This window comes from Corapipo altera, unplaced genomic scaffold (assembly GCF_003945725.1).
Source record: "Corapipo altera isolate COAL_440 unplaced genomic scaffold, ASM394572v1 80, whole genome shotgun sequence".
In the NCBI taxonomy this organism is placed as follows: domain Eukaryota; kingdom Metazoa; phylum Chordata; class Aves; order Passeriformes; family Pipridae; genus Corapipo; species Corapipo altera.
Window position 1 is genome coordinate 506,439 of NW_020885025.1, and position 20,042 is coordinate 526,480.

General features: G+C 49.3%; 3 protein-coding genes across 10 annotated transcripts in view; 1 reads left to right on the forward strand and 2 right to left on the reverse strand.

Moving 5' to 3' along the window:
• Positions 1 to 4,445, reverse strand: part of UBR4 (ubiquitin protein ligase E3 component n-recognin 4) — a 79,552-nt gene extending 75,107 nt beyond the window's left edge. For all 6 annotated transcript variants that reach the window (XR_003531723.1, XM_027668010.1, XM_027668009.1 and 3 more), the window contains exons 1-2: positions 4,311 to 4,445; positions 579 to 676 (exon numbers count right to left, since the gene is read on the reverse strand). Coding sequence is in view for 5 of the 6 variants with exons in the window: in XM_027668010.1 (XP_027523811.1) it covers positions 579 to 676; positions 4,311 to 4,441 (229 nt within the window). In the remaining variant the exon portion in view is untranslated. The remainder of the gene's footprint in view (positions 1 to 578; positions 677 to 4,310) is intronic.
• A 1,082-nt stretch (positions 4,446 to 5,527) lies between these two features.
• EMC1 (ER membrane protein complex subunit 1) lies at positions 5,528 to 17,191 on the reverse strand. Of its 2 annotated transcripts, XM_027668065.1 has the most exons (24): positions 17,046 to 17,191; positions 16,816 to 16,940; positions 16,525 to 16,590; positions 16,312 to 16,405; positions 15,598 to 15,726; positions 15,337 to 15,463; positions 14,835 to 14,984; positions 14,361 to 14,528; positions 13,957 to 14,028; positions 13,465 to 13,524; positions 13,102 to 13,224; positions 12,792 to 12,888; positions 11,511 to 11,627; positions 11,169 to 11,177; positions 10,509 to 10,708; positions 10,114 to 10,263; positions 9,603 to 9,764; positions 9,210 to 9,329; positions 8,850 to 8,987; positions 8,231 to 8,404; positions 7,864 to 8,074; positions 7,276 to 7,360; positions 6,620 to 6,749; positions 5,528 to 6,290 (listed from the first exon to the last, which is right to left on the reverse strand). In XM_027668065.1, exons 1-24 carry the CDS (start codon positions 17,162 to 17,164, stop codon positions 6,111 to 6,113), a joined length of 3,006 nt encoding a protein of 1,001 aa, XP_027523866.1. In that variant the 5' UTR covers positions 17,165 to 17,191; the 3' UTR covers positions 5,528 to 6,110. The 2 variants fall into 2 exon arrangements, with proteins under 2 accessions (XP_027523866.1, XP_027523867.1); XM_027668066.1 differs by lacking the exon at positions 11,169 to 11,177.
• Positions 17,192 to 17,299: 108 nt separating this feature from the next.
• Positions 17,300 to 19,687, forward strand: MRTO4 (MRT4 homolog, ribosome maturation factor). Of its 2 annotated transcripts, none has more exons than XM_027668059.1 (8): positions 17,300 to 17,366; positions 17,505 to 17,563; positions 17,642 to 17,745; positions 17,831 to 17,912; positions 18,149 to 18,216; positions 18,554 to 18,705; positions 19,122 to 19,198; positions 19,381 to 19,687. In XM_027668059.1, the coding sequence occupies exons 1-8, from the start codon at positions 17,339 to 17,341 to the stop codon at positions 19,519 to 19,521; spliced, it is 711 nt and encodes a 236-aa protein (XP_027523860.1). In that variant the 5' UTR covers positions 17,300 to 17,338; the 3' UTR covers positions 19,522 to 19,687. The 2 variants fall into 2 exon arrangements, with proteins under 2 accessions (XP_027523860.1, XP_027523861.1); XM_027668060.1 differs by having other exon boundaries at positions 19,294 to 19,412.
• Positions 19,688 to 20,042: the final 355 nt, after the last annotated feature.

Here is a 20,042-nt window from a genome sequence, read left to right on the forward strand (position 1 = left end):
AGTCCTTTTTTTTTTTTTGTTGAAATTGCTAAATTGTCAGTCAGAATAACAGAAAATACTTTTGAGTCACAATGTTTAGATCATGAACTCCAACACAGCAACACAACTACAGAATCCCAGAATGGTTTGGGTTGGAGGGACCTTAAGTCTCATCTCATTCCAAACCAGCGCCATGGGCTGGGACACCTTTCACTAGATCAGGTTGCTCCAAGCTCCATCCAACCTGGCCTTGGACACTTTCAAGGATGGCAGTGTTCTAATTCCTTAAAAATAATCTAAAAATCCTGAAAACTGAATCAAAAACTTCATTTGACCAAAAATTAAGTCAGGCCAATGAATAAGCAACCAAAAAGGCAATGCTGTCCAGTACTTGGTAGCCAAACACTCCCATCAACAAGCTTCCCTTTTCATCAGAACTGACATTTTGTCAGCATAAAGTCTGATATGTATATAATGTCAATTCTGACTCAGCAAGAGGGAAAAAAACAAATACAAAAATGACAACAATTCTGATTTACTTTCACTATATTCCAGTCACAACACAAGAGCAAGAGAAGCAAAGGAGGGGGAACACTTACTTAGACCACACACAGTAGTAATGTAGTGTGTGGAAAGTGCAACGAAGGAGGAGTAAAAAGGCTCATATTGTTTGTCGTGGTGCAGGATTTCAGATTCACTGCAATGGGAGAACAGGAAAGATGTGTTAATCGGATCCAGCACAACAGCAGTACCACCCAACACCCAAATATATCCATTAACAGAGGTAAGACAAGACCATTAACAGCTCTGAGAACACAACTCGTGTCCTCAGGACTGAGCCCACAAGCAGCAGTCAGATCACGGCACCGGCACAGCTATCCACATAGGAAATTTAAGGAAATAATTCCAATATTGTAAATGTTTCTCCTTTAAAGCATCAACAGGTCAGGCTTTCTCCCAGCCAGAGGTTCATTAACCTTTAAGTTATTCTAAACTCAGCTGCCCAGAGTGTTTGGACTGTGCGTTCTGCTAACGCTGGCAGGATTTGCCAGGCCTGGAGCACAGGCATTCCCTTTCTGTCACAGCACAGAGGCAACTGGAGTTTGTGCAATTCTGCAAATCAGAGGGATCAAACCAGGCAATTGCATAATCACAACAGCGCAGCATCTGCCATGAGATGGACAGTGAAGGGTTTTGGCAGGTAAGTCAAGTCTCTGAGGTTTCTGTGAGACCCACTGGCCATGGAGATCAGCTGTTTCTGACAGAGGTGACACTGTGCAGGTTAAAGGCTGCTGCAGTGGGGCCCCAACACCCCATCTGCACAGAAACAGAACACAAGCAGCTCTGCCTCCACACCTACTTCTGCCTCTAACTTTTCCTGTGACAAAACTAGGGGATGTGGATCTCTGCCTATAAATTACTTTCTTTCACATTTCCAATCAGTGATGTGAACAAGCAAGTTGGACAAACAGATTATTCAACTCAGGCTTACTTACAGAGGTTATTCCTGGAGGGCTGGTGGAGAGCAGAGGGCAGCAATATATCCCACATGCTGTACCCAACTCCAACCATGATTCAAGCTTTTGGGAATGACCAGTGCTGCTTCAGAGCACCAAAATGAACCCACATATCCCTTTCACTCAGTGACACACAACAGTGCAGCTTCATCAGGGTGAGAGGAGGAAAAGGAAACACCATTCCCCGCTGACCTGAACAAAGCTCAATTTATGCCCAGTCACCTTCCTTTTTTCTACACTAAGTGATTGTTTCCAGTCATAACAGCAGATGCAGCTGAACCAGAAGAAACTCTGGAAGGGAATCATTTCTCCAGAAAAATGAACAGAAACACTCATGAGCTTTGCAGTTTGATTTCCTAGATTTGAGACTTTATTTTATTTAGTCTGTCTAAAAAGCTGAAATAGAAAAGCACAGAGGCTTTACTTGAAGATATTTAGCAGCACAACATGACTGAGCTTCAACATCTCAGGCTTCACCCGAGCATCTCCTGCCAGAACCGCTCTGCTGGGCAATGAACATGCAAAAAAGTCTGTGCTCTCTCAGACACTAATTTTGCTCACCTACCTCTTAGGCCCAACCCCAAATCAGCAGCAGGAGATGTGTGTGACATATTTTAAGAGAACTAATTAGAACAATTTGGGAATAACAGAGTACAGGAGAGGTTGGCAGCTCCTCAATTACTGCACAGGTTAAGTTGTGCAACACACAATGCCCACAGGGTATAGGAACACAAAGGTGCAGTATCCAGCACAAGAGAGAGAATGTCACCTGGATTGGGCAAGGAGAGGGTTGAGTTTTAGTCAAACAAGTTGTGGGTGTTAAGGCAGTGCAAAGTGGAAGAGAGCTGTCAAGTAATCATGAATCCTTGCAAATAAATCAATCTGCGATGTGCCAGAGTGTTATTCTGCATATACAGTGAAACTTAATAAGAACTTTCAGCTATTATATTGTGGTTTATTGTTTAAAGGGCTTGTGTTTCCCAAGGAAGCTCATTTCTCAGGCTGGGCGAGAAGCCTATCGATATCAATATGATGCCAGCATCAAATCCCAGCTCCTCTCTCAGCTCTACTCCCAAATCCCCAACAGCCCAGAACAGACCCTTTCTGTAAGGCAGAAGGCACAAAGCAGCTTCTCCTTGAGAAGGCACCACACCAGGTGCAAGAATTCTGCCCTATGGAAACCCCTTCCCCGAAAACCAGCCTCATGTGACTGTCCCAGACTCCATGTTCCACTTCAGCTGCACCTTTCCAAGTCAGCAGCTCCCTCATTTATGCCAATTAAGAGGCCAAATCCCATCAATGCTTGAATGTACCTAACAGGGTGTCACGTGAAATGGGGGATCATCCCACACAGGGCAATACCGGTAACCTGACCACGCTTAAATTTATAAATTAAATAGAAAAGTTGTTAAAAATGGAGTTTATTGATTTATTTTGAAAACAGTAAGACTAGTGATTCCACTATCATCACACCAAGTTAATTTAAGGGGAAATCCAGTCACCTTGGGGTTGGCTGACACCACCAAGAACTTAACAACCACCTTCTAAAAATAATCTGAACAGATAAAATATTTCAGATGAGAAATCTAAAGATAGATTCTTGTTCAGCACAGAAAAGCACAGCTCTAAACACCAACGAGCTGTATTTATACCTTTGAGATTTGCCAATTATATCAAGGTATGAAATAAAAAGTATCACCCTGCAAGAGCCCAAATCCTGCCGGATCATCAGACACAACTCCAACCTCAGGCAGTGCTGCTTAAAGGCAACAAACTGTTCTCTCAAGTGGGAAATGGAGCTGGCATTCCCAGTAAAGGAGGAAACAGCCCACCCCCAGAACTCAAGTGGGTCCACTCAAGTGTCTCCAGGATATTCTCATGAAACACTTCACTTTAGGCACACAGACAGTGGAACTCCGCACAGACAAGTGACACTGAAATGGTCCTTAGAACAAAGATAGGCCAAAAAACTGCCCAAATTCCATCGGCACGTTCTGGGTGAACCACTGCTCTGTGTAACAGGTACTGAACTCTTTGCACTGAACTCTTTGAATTTGGAGCATCCACTGCACACTCAGCCATTTTTTATTAAGAAAAACACCACGAGGTTTTAATTTATCATCTTCCTTAGCGCAGTATTTATTTTATGTTTCCCAACAACTTACTGTGGGGCCAGGGTTATCCGCTCCAGTATGCCACTGGAGCGTTGTGGCATTCACACCTCCTATTTTAGGTCGTAAAATAAGCTATAAGTTGAATTAAACGGCTGCAGTGGGTACTCATGCTCGGAGTCCAATGCTTCTGGTTAAGAAAAGGTAGACCTGATTTGGTTCTGCTTTATTTCTCCTTAAAATATGTGAAGTATTGCAGTGGCAGTATTGCAGTGGCAGAGACTTAGAGGGAAGTCGGTGCTCACCCCCTGGTCCCCTCAGGACCCAGGTGAGACAACACCTCCCCTGGCACAGCCGGACAGACCGTGACACGCCCGGACAAAGGCAAAGCCACAAGACCAGTCTCGAAGGCTCTGGGTGGGCGCTTGCCCGCAGTGCTGCGTCCGGACGGGCACCCCCAGCCCGTTACGGGGCCTGAGGGCACAGCCGGGAGCTCCGGGCAGCGGGAGGAGCGGGGAACGGCGCTCGGGGCTCCTCCAGGGCAGCCGCAACCCCGCCGCTTCCCCTGCCGGCACCTGGTACCACACACCGAGTACCGGGTACCGAGCACCAAGTACCGAGGGGGACCCGCCTCAGCCGCTCCCGCACCCCCAGCGCTACCCCCCTGAGGGGAAGGCAGCCCCGAGCGCGTGGCCCCCCTCACCTCTCGATGACCGAGGCGAGCAGCTGCGGCAGCTCCTTCATGTCGAAAGCCGAGTAGGACGCGGAGAGCAGCGGCCGCACGGCCACGTCCCAGCCGGGCCCGGCCGCGGCCGCCGCGCCGCCCGCCGCCATCTTGGGCTGCGCTGGGCCGGGGCCGCGCCGGGCCGCGCCCCCTGCCGGTGGGGGGCGACCGAGCAACGTCGCGCCGCCCCATTGGCCCGCGGCGCGGGCGCGTGCGCACTGCGTGAGTCAGCAAGTTTGGCGCGCGGCGCGTGCGCCGTGAAGAGGAAAGGCGGGAGGAGGGGGGGACGCATGCGCTGTGAGCGCGCCACTCCCCCCGCCGGCTCCCTCAGACGGGGGGAGTTGGAGGGTACCAAAAACCGCTCACATAGCCCCCAGAAAAGCACCGAAATGGCCAAAACCCACTTAAATGGCAAAACCCCCCAAGAGTTAAAGCCACTCAACCCCCCAACCCCCATTCAAATGGCCAAAAAAACCAATCACCCAAACCCACTTAAATAGCCCCCAAACCCACTTAAATGGCAAAAACCCTCAATAGCCAAAACCCACTCACATAGCCCCCAAAAAGACTTAAGAGAAAAAAACCCCTCAGTTAAATAGCAAAAAAATATTTAACTAACCCCAAACCCACTAAAATAGACAAAACCCCCCACTTAAATAGCCCTCCAAAAACCTAAATAGCCCCAAAAACACCTAAATGCACCCCAAGAAACACTTTAATAGCTCCAAAAAACCCCACTTAAATAGCCCTCCAAAACACCCAAGTAGGTCCCAAGACACCACTTACATAGCAAAAAGAACCCCACTTAAATAGCCATTAAACCCAGTTAAATAGACCCAATCCCCACTAAAATAGCCCCACAAAAAACACCTAAGTAGTTCCCCAACCCACTTAAGTAGCCCAAAACCCCCCACTTAAATGGCCCCAAACCCCCTTCAGTATCCCCAAAACTGCATTCCCAGCCCAAGGGCAGTCTGCTCTGCAGCCCCTGGATTTCCTGAAGCTCTGCAGCTGCACAGGGGCAAGATGGGACACAGCCTCTCACAGAGGAACAACTCTGCCAATCTTGATTATAACAACTTAAACCCATGAAGTTGAGCCGTGATCGGAGGGAAACACTGTGAGGTTCCTCACCCTGGACCACAACACCTTCATCTCATGTTGTACAGAAATCCAGGAAAATGTAAATCACATGGGAAGGAGCTGCCGTTACCATCATAATAAATAAAGAACATGGAGAGACTTTACATTCCAATTCCTCCCACAGCTCTGCAATGGCATCAGTGACTCCATGAGGCTGTTTTCCACCAACACCCACCCAATTTCTAAACATTTTATTTAAATAACCCAAGGTCTCCTCCTTGCACCAGGAGCTCACACTTTTCCAGTCCAGCTCTCAAAGTACAGCTGCCAACACCCCTCGCTCCTCCCCTCTGCCATATGTGGGGCACAGTTGGCGCTGAGGAAGAGCCAGGGATGGAGAGGACACATGTCCTTAGTATTCTCTTCACCAACATCAGGGAGGTAATGTGATTTTAGGGCTTTATGGGAGGTTTAGGACGTTCTTTTTCAGTCAGAGCAGACGATGTCTCTTCCATTTCTCCTCAGGACACAGATGGGCTGTGTTTTGTTACACCAGCAGCTTTTCCTCACAAATATCTTCGAGCAAGATGGAATATTGATGTTTGCATCCATCAGGTGAGCTGGGATCCCAAGAGAGCCCAGCAGTGGATCCCCAGACAGTCCCACCCCAGCTGCCTTCTCCAGGCCCACCTTCCCTCAGCGCCAGGCCCGGTTGAGCAGCTTCACCTGGGCCAGTCTCTTGGTGATCATGGTGGCAAAGACCAGCCCAAAGAGGACACTGCTGATCAACACATAGTCATAGTCATCCTTCAGGACATCAAACTGCTTCGAGGGGTACACGCGGGTCTGGAAGATGTCCAGGCCATAGACGACAACCTGCAGGGGGGACAGGAGGAGCTGGTGACACAGCTTTGAGCATAAAAAGTCAAAAATTATTCACTAAATAGCTCCCAAAACCCCACTTAAATAGCAAAAAACCCCAGTTACACAGTCAAAAAAAAAAAAAGCACTTATACAGCAAAAAGACTCACTTAAATAGCCCCCCAAAATCGTGTTCCAGATTAAAAGAAGGAATGTTTAAGCTGTGAGCAGCCACATTATTGGAATTACAGAGCTCCCAGCCACAGGCTGTGGTATCATGCCTGTGGATCAGGATTTCCTCTTAAATTCCACGGATCCGCACTGGGTCTGCACCCTGCACTCACCAGACAGGTGGACTCGAGGCCAGAGGGGGCTGTGTAAATCCCCCTCATGCGGGATATGGTCTGGTTGTAGTTAATGAACCTCTCAGCGTGGATCTGCACGTCAGGGGAGTATGGGATCAAGTTCTCCTCCCTGAAAGGCAGTTAAAGCCCAATGACATCCCAATAAAACAGCACACTGTCATCAGTGTTTCCTACTCTGATTATCTCAAGCTGATCTGAAACAGCAAATTTGGAAGCTTTTCCCTGTGCAGATTCATTTTTGCAGCAGGATGAAAATCAAACCTATCAGCTGCGTCAGGCTAAACTGCAGCTGCCTCCTTCCAGGCTTCTAAAGTTTTAAAAATAAGTGTAATTCTAAAAAATCCAGTTACTCTGACTGCTCTTTTCTAAGACTGCAGACAACAGGCTGATTTACTAATGACTGACCCGCTGCATTACAAACACATCCCATCATCACAGACTGGGAACAGAACCACAGAATCATTGCGTTTCGAAAAGACATCTAAAATCATCGACTTGAAGAAACCTCCCTTCATTCCATGCAAAAACTGCCCTGACTCCATTCAGCACAGGTTGTTCCACTTCACACTTCTGTTTTTCAAAATCCATCCCTCCTCACAGCTGCCCAGCAAGAGGGCTTATCACACCTTCCCTACCTGCTCTGTTCCGTCGGGATCTCTGGGCGCCGAGGATCCAGAAGAGCCTTTGGAAGTGACAGGATAGCCCCAGAGGGAAGCCCAACTGTGCATTAAAAGAAAAGCATCTTAAAAATCATAGAATCACAGAATTGTTGGTGTTGGAAGGGACTTCCGGAGATCCCCCAGTCCAACCCCACTGCCAAGGCAGGGTCACCTGGAGCAGGCAACACAGGAACGTGTTCAGGTGGGTTTGGAATGTCTCCAGACAGGAAGACTCCACACCCTCCCTGGGCAGTTGTTCCAGTGCTCTGCCACCCACAGCATAAAGTTCTTCCTCATGTTGAGATGAAACTTCACGTGTTTTAGTTTATGGCCATCACTCCTCACGCTGTCACTGCGCACCATTGGAAAGAGTCTGCCACCCTCCTCTGACACCCCATGGCCATTTCTGACAGCATTTTCCAACATTAACACTCTCTTGGGTGCTTATCCTTGCACTTGCAGGAGTCCAGGACAACCCACAGGCCTGATTCTTTGGCAGCAAACTGCATTCTGCTTGGATTTCAGTGCTACTTGAAACCCACCGAGCACAGAGCAGGCACTTACTGAGCAAGTGGCGGCTGGTGATGCCCCGCTCAGTGATTGTGGCCTCCATGGCGCTGATGGCAGAAGGAAAGATGTAGGATTGCTGGAGAACCTGGGGCAGGATGGGGCGGTCCAGGGAGCTGAAGGCTGTGGCGTTGTACTGCTCTGTTCCCTCGTAGAGCTCCAGCACAGTGAACTCATTCCTACGGGCCTTCGTGTTCCAGTACTGGTACTGGAACGAGGAGATGTTTAGGAATATGAGGCAAGCAATCAATAATACAGAAGGAGCAGGAGATCACAGAGAATGGAGAAGGCTTTTTGACCACACGGGTTCAGGAACTGTCCCAACCTCCCAAATGTAAGGAACTAGACGAGACTAAACTCTTACCACCACCCAGTTCTCTGAGTGAACCATGTGGACAGGTCCCTTGGCTTTCTTCTGCACTGAGGAGTGGATGATCCTGCCTGTGACCCCGTCAATCAGGTAGATCCCGATGAACGTGCGCTCGTGGTGTGTGTCTGTGCTCTCTGTCACCACAGCGAGCAGGTTTGGGTTCAGGGACTACAGAAAAACAAAAGACAATGGAGATCCAGCCCCACTGTAGTGCCACAGACACCTCGTTCCTGCATTTCATCTGGCACTGGGCAGGTTTGGGTTCAGGGACTAGAAAAAAAGAAAAGAGATCCCCTTTTAGTGCCACGAGCTCCTCGTTTCTGCATTTCATCTGGCACTGAGCTTATCATAAGCAAATTATCTCATTAGCTCAAGTCACCCGAACAAATCAAGCAGTTATTTTTCCAATATCAGATGTTTGACTGACTTAATTGCTGCATGAAAATGTGTTAAGAGTAGAAATCTCCACCAAAATTTGCATCTGCTGCAGAGGGTTATGGGAAAAACTGGCACCACAAGGCAGCCAATCTCAAAGTAGTGCCCAGGAATGGTACTGAGATGTTCCCATGGGATAATGCATCCACAGAAAGTCAACCCAAAGCTGGAATAGCACCTTGTAGAGGACGCTGCGGTCACCCATCACACGGCCCTGGGAGTGCACGTGCTCGTTGGACCTCTTCCCTTTGACAGCCACAATCCTCTGCACCTCTGGGGGGATCACCACCTCCCAGCTCTCCTCTGTGGTCAGGTCCTGCAAGGGAAAAGCAGCTAGGAGGTTTGATCCTGTCCTCAACAAAACACCACCTCCACCAACAAGATGCAGCTTTCTCTGCTTTTGCATTTTAAAAGTTTCTTCAGCACATGATGAAGCTGAATGTTCCTGGTCTAAGCAACACTCCACAAATCAGACAAAGAAATCTACCGTTATCCGGGAAAGTGGCATCACTTGGACTGCAATGAGAGTCTTCCCTACCTTTTTCAGCCTGAATCCAGAAAGTTTTCCCTGCTCAGCATCAACTAGATAAAAATAGATAGAATGGGCTATTTCTTCTAACTGGCGAAGGACGTTTTTAGTGGCCGGGAAAGCTGTAACCTAGAAAAGAAGGATTGAAACACAGGTTAAAAACCAACTGACACAGAAAGAAAAAAAAACAAACAAAAAAACCCCAAACCAACAACAACAAAACAAATGAACTAGAAAGATTATTTCAAACATGTTTATCAGGATAAGGTCTGTCTTACCAGAATAACTTCAGAGTTTTGTGTAAAATGAGACCCAATGGCATTTGTTTTCATCTTGCTCCAAAAGGGAGGGAAATAATTAACCAGAACATGAAGAAAACTGCATCCAGGCAAAGCCATTTACCTTGTACTCATCATCAATTAGAAGCAGGACTTTGGCATAGTCTTGATCCATAATTGGCAGAAGCAGAGTCTGGAGAATTGGACGTTTCAGAACAGGGGGAGCTACTTGGCTTCTCTTCCCAAAGATGGGGTTAAAGACATACAAAAAGCTCATTTTGGTTTCCTAAAAGACAACCAAAAGGCAAAATCTTTTCTAAGGGGGAAAAAAGAGGTGTTTTTCTAACTATTGCTTGCTAGTGTTGGACTATTCATAGCCAGGGTTCAGCTATTCCACCCTGAAAATATACTGTGTGGACATAAATATTCTCTATCCCACATGTGTCTTATAAAAACTATGACTACTCTTAAGTTTTTCAGGCTTGTGTGTCTTCTTCCCTACAGGTCTCTCTCTCCTTCCATACCCATATCAGTGATAGTCAGATTATACCCAAAAATATGTTTTTTCCTGCTCTTTACAAAGACACATTTCCAGACTAAGCCAGCTCAGGGGAGGGCCAGGGAAGGGGCCTCACCTTGTCCTTCACAAGCAGAGTGCACTGTGGAGGGTGTGGGAAATGGGCTGTTGTCCTTTGCACCATCAGCTTGAAGGAGGACCCTGGTCTCACATTCCTGAGGTATTGCTTCCACAGGATGGTGCCAGAACTGCTTTCAATGCCAAAGAGCTGATCGCACAGACACAGGAAAGCCAAAGTTTAGGAAAACACACCTCTCACATTCAAACACTGCATTTTCCTTTGTCATATCCCAAAGAAAGAAGAGTCTTAGTCCCTCTTTAAAGGTATCATAAAACATCCTGTGCATCCTCTCATGACATTCTGCCCAAACCTGGCTAAAAACAGGGCTGGGAATTCAGATCTGAGACTCTTTGCTACAATCTAGAAAGAGATTCCTCCCCTGACTTCCTCACCTTTCCTGAGGCAGTGACCATCACCATCATTTTCTGGAGGTTGAATTCATCCCTGGCCAAATTGTCAATGTTAATCTCATTTTTAATCTGGCTTCGGGGTTTCCTGGCATCGTAGAACATCTTCCAGAGGTGAGCAGTCCAGGCTTGCAGCAGGATGAGCTGGGAGGACAGTCTCTTCAGAAACATCCCCAGCAAACCGTCTGCAAATGACACCAACAGTGACAAGAACAGGAAAAACACGTCCCACCCCATGACTGAAATTATGATGTCGGCCAGTACAAGAAATGCTGCCATGCACCAACCTTTGCCTCCCACTCTGGAATAACAGTTATAGTTATCATTTAATGACAGACTGGCACTCACAAACCTTTGCCCACTTCACACTCATTCCAAAATATGTTTGTATCAACTGAAAGCAAACCTTCATGCAGAGTATTTTGTATTCTTTCTCGCTGTGCCCACCCAACTCCAAGGTCTGCATCTCCCTCTGCACTCAATAAGTAAAATACTTCATTCTGCCTGATGAGGGTTTATATTTAGTTCCTTGAAATAAACACCAGACCAACTCTGTTTCAGCCCTGAGGAGAGCAAGCAGAGGAGACCAGTGGCACCAGGAAGCACTAGGCAGGAGCAGAGCACACTGCATGCAGGCTGGGTTACCTTGAATGGCTGCATCCAGGACAGCAAGGAAAGACAAAACAAAGCAAAAAAAAAAGGCTATTGGAAACAAATCTTCCAGAAAGAGTCAAAGGAAACATTTAGGAAAGATGGACAAAATCCCTCCTACCGTTGCTGACTGGTTTTTCAATGTAACAATATAATATACTCATGTCATCTGCATTTGGCATTGGACTTCAAAAGTTTAGACAGAAAGGGGTTTATTTCTGCTCATTTTAATTGCCATCAATAGAGATCTGAATTCATCTCTCAGCTCAGAGTACACGGAAATAAATACATTTATTCGGGAAGAAAAACAAACAAAGGCCTTTCTGCTAAACTCACCTGCTTTTTTCCCAAATTCCCCCTCCAGCTCAGCCTGTGCCCCTGTCAGAGGTAGATCCACCATCTCCAGGCTTACCACCTCTGCTAGTGACTCCTCTCTACTCCACACAACTTTTCCTGGAAAGAAATTAGTAGAATATTGGAAAAATCAACTTAATACTTGGGAATAGGACTATGTTCCAGTGGACCCTTCAAATGCAAATCCCTTCTTACGAAATGCAAAACAGTGTACATCTATCTAATACAACTAAATTAACTATTTCATAAAAGACAAATACTTTATACAACTGGAGCCACTTCCGAGAAGAAAACCACGGGATCAATAAAAGCAATGTGGTGTTCTAAAAGGGAGTCATTAAGTCTGTTTAAAATAGGAGATTCAACAGTGTGAACTCCTGGATTCCTGTAAAACCTCAGAAAATTTGTGTCACTGATATGGACTTTTAACCATTTCTGCAAATTAATATTTTTGCCATGAGGACCTTTTCTGCAAAACTTTGAGGAATCTCTACACCCAGACTTAGATTTTCATCCTACAAAAAGTTTTGAAATCTGTAGCACTAAATCTGCATTATATGGGGAAACTGTTGTTTAAACATGTCTTAAAATGGCTTTTGGTGGTCTCTTTGCAAACACATGCTTCTTCTTCCCAGCACCCCCCACTGACAAGTGTTATCCATGCAGGAATGTCCTGGGAAGGTGTCCTGAGGTGTTTCCCATTGGCCTTTGTTAACCCCTTCCTGTGATTGGGTGTTCCTGTAAGCCCCTTGAGTCTTCTAATTGGTTACTCTGTGAATCCTCCTAAACCCTATAAATGTAACATCCCCAACAATAAACTCTCTCTTGCCTCCTCTCCACGCCCGGTGTCCTGTCTCCGTGCCGGCCATGGGGCCACGTGCGGGGGGGGAGGGGGGAGCACCTCTCCCCTCCAGGCTCAGGGTCAGAAGAGACCCCTGAAGAAACCCCTGGAGTTCCCTTTCCCCTTCCTTCAAGGCGTCAGAATGGTTCTTCAGATGGAAATGGAACTAGAACTGGGCCACCCCACGCCGTGGGTGGGGAATCTGCAGAAAGCCCCTGAAACTCAAAGGCTCTGCCTACACAAAGAACACGGCAGAACTCTTCGCTCAGGTGAAAGAGTCTCCTGTGTCTTCTATGGGACTCAGAAAAGTTATATTAATTTTGCAGGTGTCCAAGGAAAGTAATGATAAAACAGAACCCTTTAGGACTTGGAATTTTCTTCTGGCCACTGTTACAAGTGGAGGAAGCTGTTTGTGCAATTACCTGGCTGCTGGAGGAAAATAAGCATGTGGTCTTCTGTTTGCACCAAGGCTCGATAGCCCACGGAGTCATCCTTCTTCAGGAAAACTTGGATGTATAGCTGGGAAAAGAAGAACAAGGAAAACAGGTTTATGATCACATCACCTAAGAGAAAAGAGAACTCAGCTGAAACAAGAGCAACAGTGGGACAGTGTAAACCCCAAAATGCTCTTTCCCATTGCCTGAAGGGTTCTCCCCATCCTGCCAAATCAGGGAAGGGAGGGCACTGCAGGTCTGAGCAACCATAGGACTGAAATAACCCCTCCCTCCTCACCTGCTGTGGTTTGGCACCTCCTTGCTCCAGGCTAAAGGTAATCGTGGTATCCAACAGCCTTTGTCCAGTTTCAACCAGGTAGAGATTTACATTGTAGGTTTGGTTGGAGCATGTTAAGGAATCCTGGAACAGCAGGCAGAAATCAGAAGTTGCACAGATACCACACCAAAATCTGCACCAGGATTCCACATTCAGCAAGGACTGTGGCTTCAAAACATTTTTAGGTTCTATATAGGAACTGCTGCAAAACAGCAGCTTCCAAAAAGCTGGTGTAACACCTTTGTCATTCTGTTCCTGCACACAAAGGAAAAAAAGGGACTAACAAGAACTCCCACTGCTCCTGGGTACAAGAGCACCTCATACCTGCCTCCGGGCTTCCTCCAGAGTACTTCCAACATAAAGGCCATCAGCACTTCCAGGTTTCTGAAATGAGAATGAGAAGAGATGTAACATGGCTGCAGACACCAGTAAGACTATAAAAAATTAGGTTTTTGAGTGTCTGACAAGTCTCAGTTTGACTGTGAAATCAGGCAGGAAACAGTTCTGCTCTATTATATACTATCTTTTATTAACCTACGTTTGATATCCCCAAGAACTGAAATTCTCTACAGAGAGAATTCCAAGGTCACATGCTCACCTTACATAATGCTGAAACAGGACACCACGTTCCACTGAGCCAGACCTAGCTTGAGCTGGACACAATCAAGCCTTAACTGCATTACCACTGAAGCTCATCAAACCCTCCTCTTCCCCAAGGGACTCCCCATCCCTGAGCCTGCGAAACACTCTTGGAACGCACTCCCAGAGGACGTCCCTAGAGCTGTGCTGGTTCCAGAGAACAGGAACTGTGTTTACCAGTTCACTCCTGCATGTCAGGACAGCAGCCACTGTCTTCTCCCCGGTGGTTGCAAAACTCACCAGAGCTGCCTGGAAAGAAAAAAATAGCAGGAAATCACTAAAAACAAAACCCCAAGAAAACCCCAAAGCCCACCAAAAACTGCTTGTGAAGTAAATAAAACCAAAGTGGAATTAAAAACAAATAATCTTTCACAGCCACATTTTGAATTTTATATTGTTTCCCTCAAAAAAAAAAAGTAAGACTATTTCTCATAAACATGGGAACAGTTGATCTGCCACAGGTTTTTGAAATATTATGCCCAGAGTTACTGAGATTTTCAAAACCTGCCAGCTGGCCTAAGAGTTCTGAAGGATTTCAAGCTGCAGTTGGCCCTCTGGCTGGGTACATTTGTGCCAGGTACCTGCTGGAAGTCCCGGAGGTGGCTGAGCAGCCCGTGCTTGTACTGCAGCAGGGAGAAGTGGCTGGGAGAGAGCTGCAGGAAGAACTGGGTCCGGGAAGCACTGGTGACACTGGGTTGAGTGGCCAAGATCCTGGCCTGGAAGTCATCTGTAAACTCCAGCTCCAGGGACTGCAAGGGACAAGCACACATGTTACTGAGACCAACACCTTCCTCCTCTCAGCAGCAATGCAGCCGCATGGAGAGATTCCCTGGATCAGGATTAACAAAGCAGGAGCAGGGAGGCTGAGGCTCCCATTGGAGCAAAGCTTTGAAGACATCAATCCAGAACGAATGATTAGACAAACATAAGCTTTCTCACCCTTCCCTCAATTTATGAATCATGACCCGCCAAACCTCTTAAGTCATTCCACAGTTCACTCACAGGCTGGGTGAGGCACCAAACCAGCTGGGCAAAGAATAACATACAATTCTCACCTGCAGGGGAATCTGTTTCATCTCCTGCTCTGTCTCCAGAGAGCAGACGTGGAGCGAGTGCGTGTCCGTGTCCACACACACCAGCACAGCCTCCCCCACCACACCACAGGTGTGCTCCAGGCTCTGCAGCCATGGGGCTGCCACTCTCACCTGCACAACCACAGACATCAAGGTGTCAGCACAGTCAAATCTTCAAGGCACCAATATGGACACAGCCAAGAATTCAAGTCAGAATTATTTTTTCCCAGGACTGGGAGACACTATCTGTCAGCCTGAGGTTTATGAGATAACCTTGACTAATAGGTGCCACTCTAATTTGGTTTGGCTTTCAGGACATTCAGCCATGAAATCCATGTTCTGGCCTGCAGGCAGTGCCTCAGTGGAAGGAAAGTTTCTCTGCACCACAACCATCGAATCCTCTACCTACCACAGCACAGCCCGTGGGTTGGAAGCACATTTGTTAACACCAAACCCAGTATTTGGCTCCACAGTTGAGCACTACCTGTTTTGTAATTTCTCCATCCTCTGCACTGAATGTCAAGATGTTCAGGTGGCTCTGGGAAACGATTCCAAGCACGTGGATCACTCCAGTCCCGTGGGAATACAGCAACTGGTACTGAGAGCTCTCACTGTAAGAGAGGCAGCAACCATGAAGCATCACCTTCTCACATTGCTCTTTTCAGAGGTTTTCAGAAGCACAAGGCAGAAGCAGCACCCTTCCCTCTGCCAGGAGCTCCCACCACTCCTTCAAACGTGTTCTCACCTTTCTGGCAAGTGTTCAACCCACTTCTGGTGCCCGTTGGACAGGTAGTGCAGAGACAGGGCTGCCTTCTTCAGCACTGCCACGTACTTGACTGTATCCTGGAGCCCCACCAGAGCAGCTGCCTGGAAACTGAGCACAGCCAACCGACAAGAAATTAGGGAATTCCTATTTTACTCTCTAGGAGGGTCTGGAGCAGCAGAAGCGGCTGAGGGAGCTGGGGGGGGCTCAGCCTGGAGAAAAGGAGGCTCGGGGGGATCTTCTGGCTCTGCAACTCCCTGACAGAAGGAGGGAGCTGGGGGGGGTCGGGCTCTGCTCCCAGGGAACAAGCTGTGCCAGGGGAGGGTCAGGTCAGACAGCAGGAGGAATTTCTCCATGGTGGTCAGACCTTGGAAAGGGCTGCCCAGGGAGGTGGTGGAGTCCCCCCCCCCGGAGGTGTCCAAGGAAGGCCTGGCCGTGGCACTGAGTGCTCTGGGCGGGGGACAAGGTGGGCATCGGGCACAGGAGGGATCCATGTGCTGGGAGGGCTTTTTCAACCTCAGTGATCCTGGTGCAAGGTCAGGCATTCATAGAGAATTCACCCAAAACTTATTCTTGAAACTTTACCTCTAACTAATCTTCCTCTACAATGCAAGTCCAGGGAAGGTCCATAACCCCTTCCTTCCTTCCCAGCCCAGCAATACAAGGAGAGAAGCCAGTGCGGCCAGGAAATCCCACCTGCCAGTGTCCAGGGACGTCTCCCAGTTCAGCCCCCCGATGTTGGTCTCCCAGGAGCGCAGGATTCGCCCTCCGTTGGACACAGTGACGGCATCTACCCGGGGAAACACGGAGCAACAAAGCCACGAGCTGTGGAGCTCCAGCCTGTGCTCTCACATGCGGCTGAGCTCCCACAGTCCCGGAGCAATCCCAGCCCCGGCACGTGCCCCTTACCCTGCCCATGGATCAGCATCGCATCGATCGTCCCTTCCGCGGTTCCTTTGTCCACGTGGCGCCACACTGGGGAGACACAGCCCAGCGAGAACAAGATTAGCCCCCCAAAGGCATTTCTTCCTATTATTTTTAAACTCATACAGAGCACAGTCTGCCTGCCCTAAGCCACAGCTCTGCCCCGCCGGCTGCCCCTTCCCTGCCTGACAAGGCACAGTCGGCAGCGTTCACCTTTCAGGAGTAAAACCCAGCACGATTTGATCGACCCGTCAGCCCCGAATCGGCCGCACTCACGGATTTCGCCGCTCCGGGAGTTCAGGGCGGCCACCACGTTCTCCTCGGTGGCCACGACGAGCTTCTTCGAGCCCTGCGAAGCCTCCAAGGAGGCGAATTTGAGCTTCCCCACGTACTGCTGCCTCCTAGGGAAGGAAGGGAGCGGCACTGAGACGGGACTCGGGCCAGGAGGGGCGCGAGGCCTGCCCGCGGGAAGGGGGACGCGGCGCGGCGGGACCCCCGGCGCTCACCAGTCGAACTTGCCCACTTGGTCCTCGTAGACGGCGGCGGCCAAAGGCAGGAGGAGCGGCAGGAGCAGCCCCAAGAAGGGCAGCCCCGCCAGCGGCCGCGGCCCCGGCCCCGGCGCCATCACAGCGGCCCCGGCGCCCGAGGGGCCTCGGAGCGCTGCGGGGCCGCCCGCGCCGCCGCCTGCGCGGGGAAAGGGTGGCGGCGCCGTGGGGAGCGCGCAGGCAGCGCGCGAGGCAGCCCTGGCCGCTCCCGGCAGCCCGCGCGCCGCCCGGGGGCCTCGGAGCACGGCGGAACCATGCCCAGGTCCCGGCGGGACCGAAAGGGTGAGAGCGGGGTCGGCCTTCAGCCCCTTCTCCATTCCCTTCCCGATCCTCATTCCCTTCCCATGCCTGTGTCAGTGCCCATCCTCGTGCCCACTCCTTTCCCCATCCCACCCTAACGCACTCCTTTGCTCTCCGCAGTCTCCCTGACGCGGACGCCCCGGAAGGGGCTGCAGGCCAAACAGGCGCTGATCACCGAGGTGAGTGGGGCCCTGCCCCTGTCCCCTTCTCCCCTTTCCTCCGTCCCAGTCCCTGTCTCCGTAACGTATCCCCCGCAGCTCCGCCGCTGTGTGGACACCTACAAGTACATCTTCGTGTTCTCCGTGGCCAACATGAGAAACAACAAGCTCAAGGATGTCCGGAACGCCTGGAAGCACAGCAGGTTGGGGGGCCGGAGGGGCTGGAAAGGGGGTAATTCCCAAGGGGTGTGAGCTCCCGGGGCTGACATCCCCCTCCTCTTGCTCCAGGATCTTCTTCGGCAAGAACAAGGTGATGATGGTGGCGCTGGGGCGGGCGCCGAGCACTGAGTACAAGGAGAACCTGCACAAGGTGGGCACTGGGAGTTTCTTGGGTGTCCTAAAGCTTCACCTGCCTTACCTCACACCATGGAATAACAATCCCAGGACACCAGAGCTCCTCGGGTCACCGTTTTGGGCATGTTTTAATTGAATCCATCTGTGTCCTGACACAAAGGGTTTGTTGTTACCAGAGTTTTTGCAGCTGTACAGGACTGCAGGTGGGTCCCTGGTGCTGCTTGATCCCTATGGATGCTCCTTCTGTTCCAGGTCAGCAAACACCTGAGAGGGGAGGTTGGGCTCCTCTTCACCAACCGCACCAGGGATGAGGTGGATGAGTAAGTACTGTCTGGTACAGCCCTGTTCCCTTGTAACCACTGCACTCCCTGATGCTCCCTTAAAGCAGGGATGGTCTCATGGGGTTTTCCACTCATTTTTCTCAGCCATCCCTCTGACAGCAAGGAATTGTGGAATGGTTTGGGTTGAAAGGGACCTTAAATCTCATCCAGTCCCAACCCTATCCATGAGCAGGGACACTTTCCACTAGCCCAGGCTGCTCCAAGCCCTGGCCTTGGACACTTCCAGGGAAGGGGCAGTCACAGCTTCTCTGGGCAACACAGGAACTTAGGGCAGGCTGTAGCCAGAGGAGGCTGAAGCTCTTGTTGCCTGTCCCAGGTGGTTCTCCAAGTTCCGAGAGGTGGACTTTGCCCGCGCTGGGAACAAGGCACCCTACGGGGTGAGCCTGGACACAGGGCCCTTGGAGCAGTTCCCACACTCCATGGAGCCGCAGCTCCGGCAGCTGGGATTGCCCACGGCGCTGAAGAAAGGTACTGGGGCAGCTGGGAAGGGCAGCCTCGTGTCTGTCTGAGCAGGGAAGATATCAGAAGCAGAACGTTAAATGGAATTTAGATCTGCAAAAATCCCACGGATGTTCTCCCCGTTGGGATGAGGCTAGAACTCCTTATGTCCTTCCTGTGCTGTTCTTCCCAAACTCATGTCAAAGGATGAGTCGAAGAACAAGCTTTCTCCAAAACACTGTCCTTTTCCAGTGGGAACAGCTGGGATTGACCCATTCAGAAACCAGACGGGGGTTTTTTTGGAGCTGACCCAGCTCCTTGAGGTGCACTAACATTGCGTGGAAAGCTCCAAAGGGTGGTGTTGGAGGGAGTCCTGGCTCTTCACCCCACATTTCAGGGGGTTACCCAGTACCTGGGAGCCTGTTGAAGGGGTTTTGTTCCTGCAGGGGTGGTGACACTGCTCTCAGATTACGAAGTCTGCAAGGAAGGGGATGTTCTCACCCCGGAACAGGCCCGTGTCCTGGTGAGTAACACAACAGCCCCGCTTCCTGATACAAAATAATTAATTAATGGAACTCCTGAAACTCAGCAGCAATTATTTTGGCTCCTGCTCTGCAGCACTTCCCACCTGGAAGTGGTCTGGACTGTTTTGCTAAGCTGGACACAGAGATGGTAAAGCAGGAACACATTTGTGTCCTCTCCTAGAAACTCTTCGGTTATGAGATTGCAGAGTTTAAAGTCACCATCAAATTCGTGTGGAATTCTGAGACAGGAGACTTCCAGAAGCTTGTTGGAGACACAGCAGAGGAAGAGGAGGATAATGATGATGACAGCAATGAGGACTAGCAGTGTGGACACCAAGCAGTTCTACTCTATTTTAGAGACAAAAAGGAGGATGTTTCCCTGACCTGTCTGCAGCTGAACAAGGATGATCAGCTCAAATGTGCTCTTTGTAAAAAATGATCTAACTATGCTTTTTTTATATATATATAAATCTGTATACAAAACTTCAGATGGTTGTTGCTGCTGCCTGTTCCTGTTTATGTATCCCAGGATCTGAGAAAATTCCACCTCAAATGTGAAAACCGGGCAGAAAGGGTGTAAAGTTAATGCAACTTTGATGTAGTACAGTGGGGAAAATGCCAAGAGTTTGTTATTCTGACATAGAAGAAGATAATTTAGCTCATCCCTGGAATTTTGCCCTATCCCTGAAAGAGTACAAGACCAGGCTGGATGGAGCTCTGAGCAACCTGGGCTAGTGGGAGGTGTCCCTGCTCATGGCAGGGACTGTGATGAGATGAGCTTTAAGGTCCCTTCCAACCCAAACCAGTCTGGGATTCTATGATCCCAAGTCCCCAAGTGCTGCC

Coding starts and splice junctions, on each gene's coding strand:
- EMC1 (XM_027668065.1), bottom strand. CDS start 17,164: ATGGCGCCGGGGCCGGGGCCGCGGCCGCTGGCGGGGCTGCCCTTCTTG. Junction 13,525..13,956: donor TGACATGCAGGAGTGAACTG/GTAAACACAGTT, acceptor TTCTCATTTCAG/AAACCTGGAAGTGCTGATGG. Junction 9,330..9,602: donor TAATTGATGATGAGTACAAG/GTAAATGGCTTT, acceptor CTTCTTTTCTAG/GTTACAGCTTTCCCGGCCAC.
- MRTO4 (XM_027668059.1), top strand. CDS start 17,339: ATGCCCAGGTCCCGGCGGGACCGAAAGG. Junction 17,367..17,504: donor GTCCCGGCGGGACCGAAAGG/GTGAGAGCGGGG, acceptor TGCTCTCCGCAG/TCTCCCTGACGCGGACGCCC. Junction 19,199..19,380: donor CGGAACAGGCCCGTGTCCTG/GTGAGTAACACA, acceptor GTCCTCTCCTAG/AAACTCTTCGGTTATGAGAT.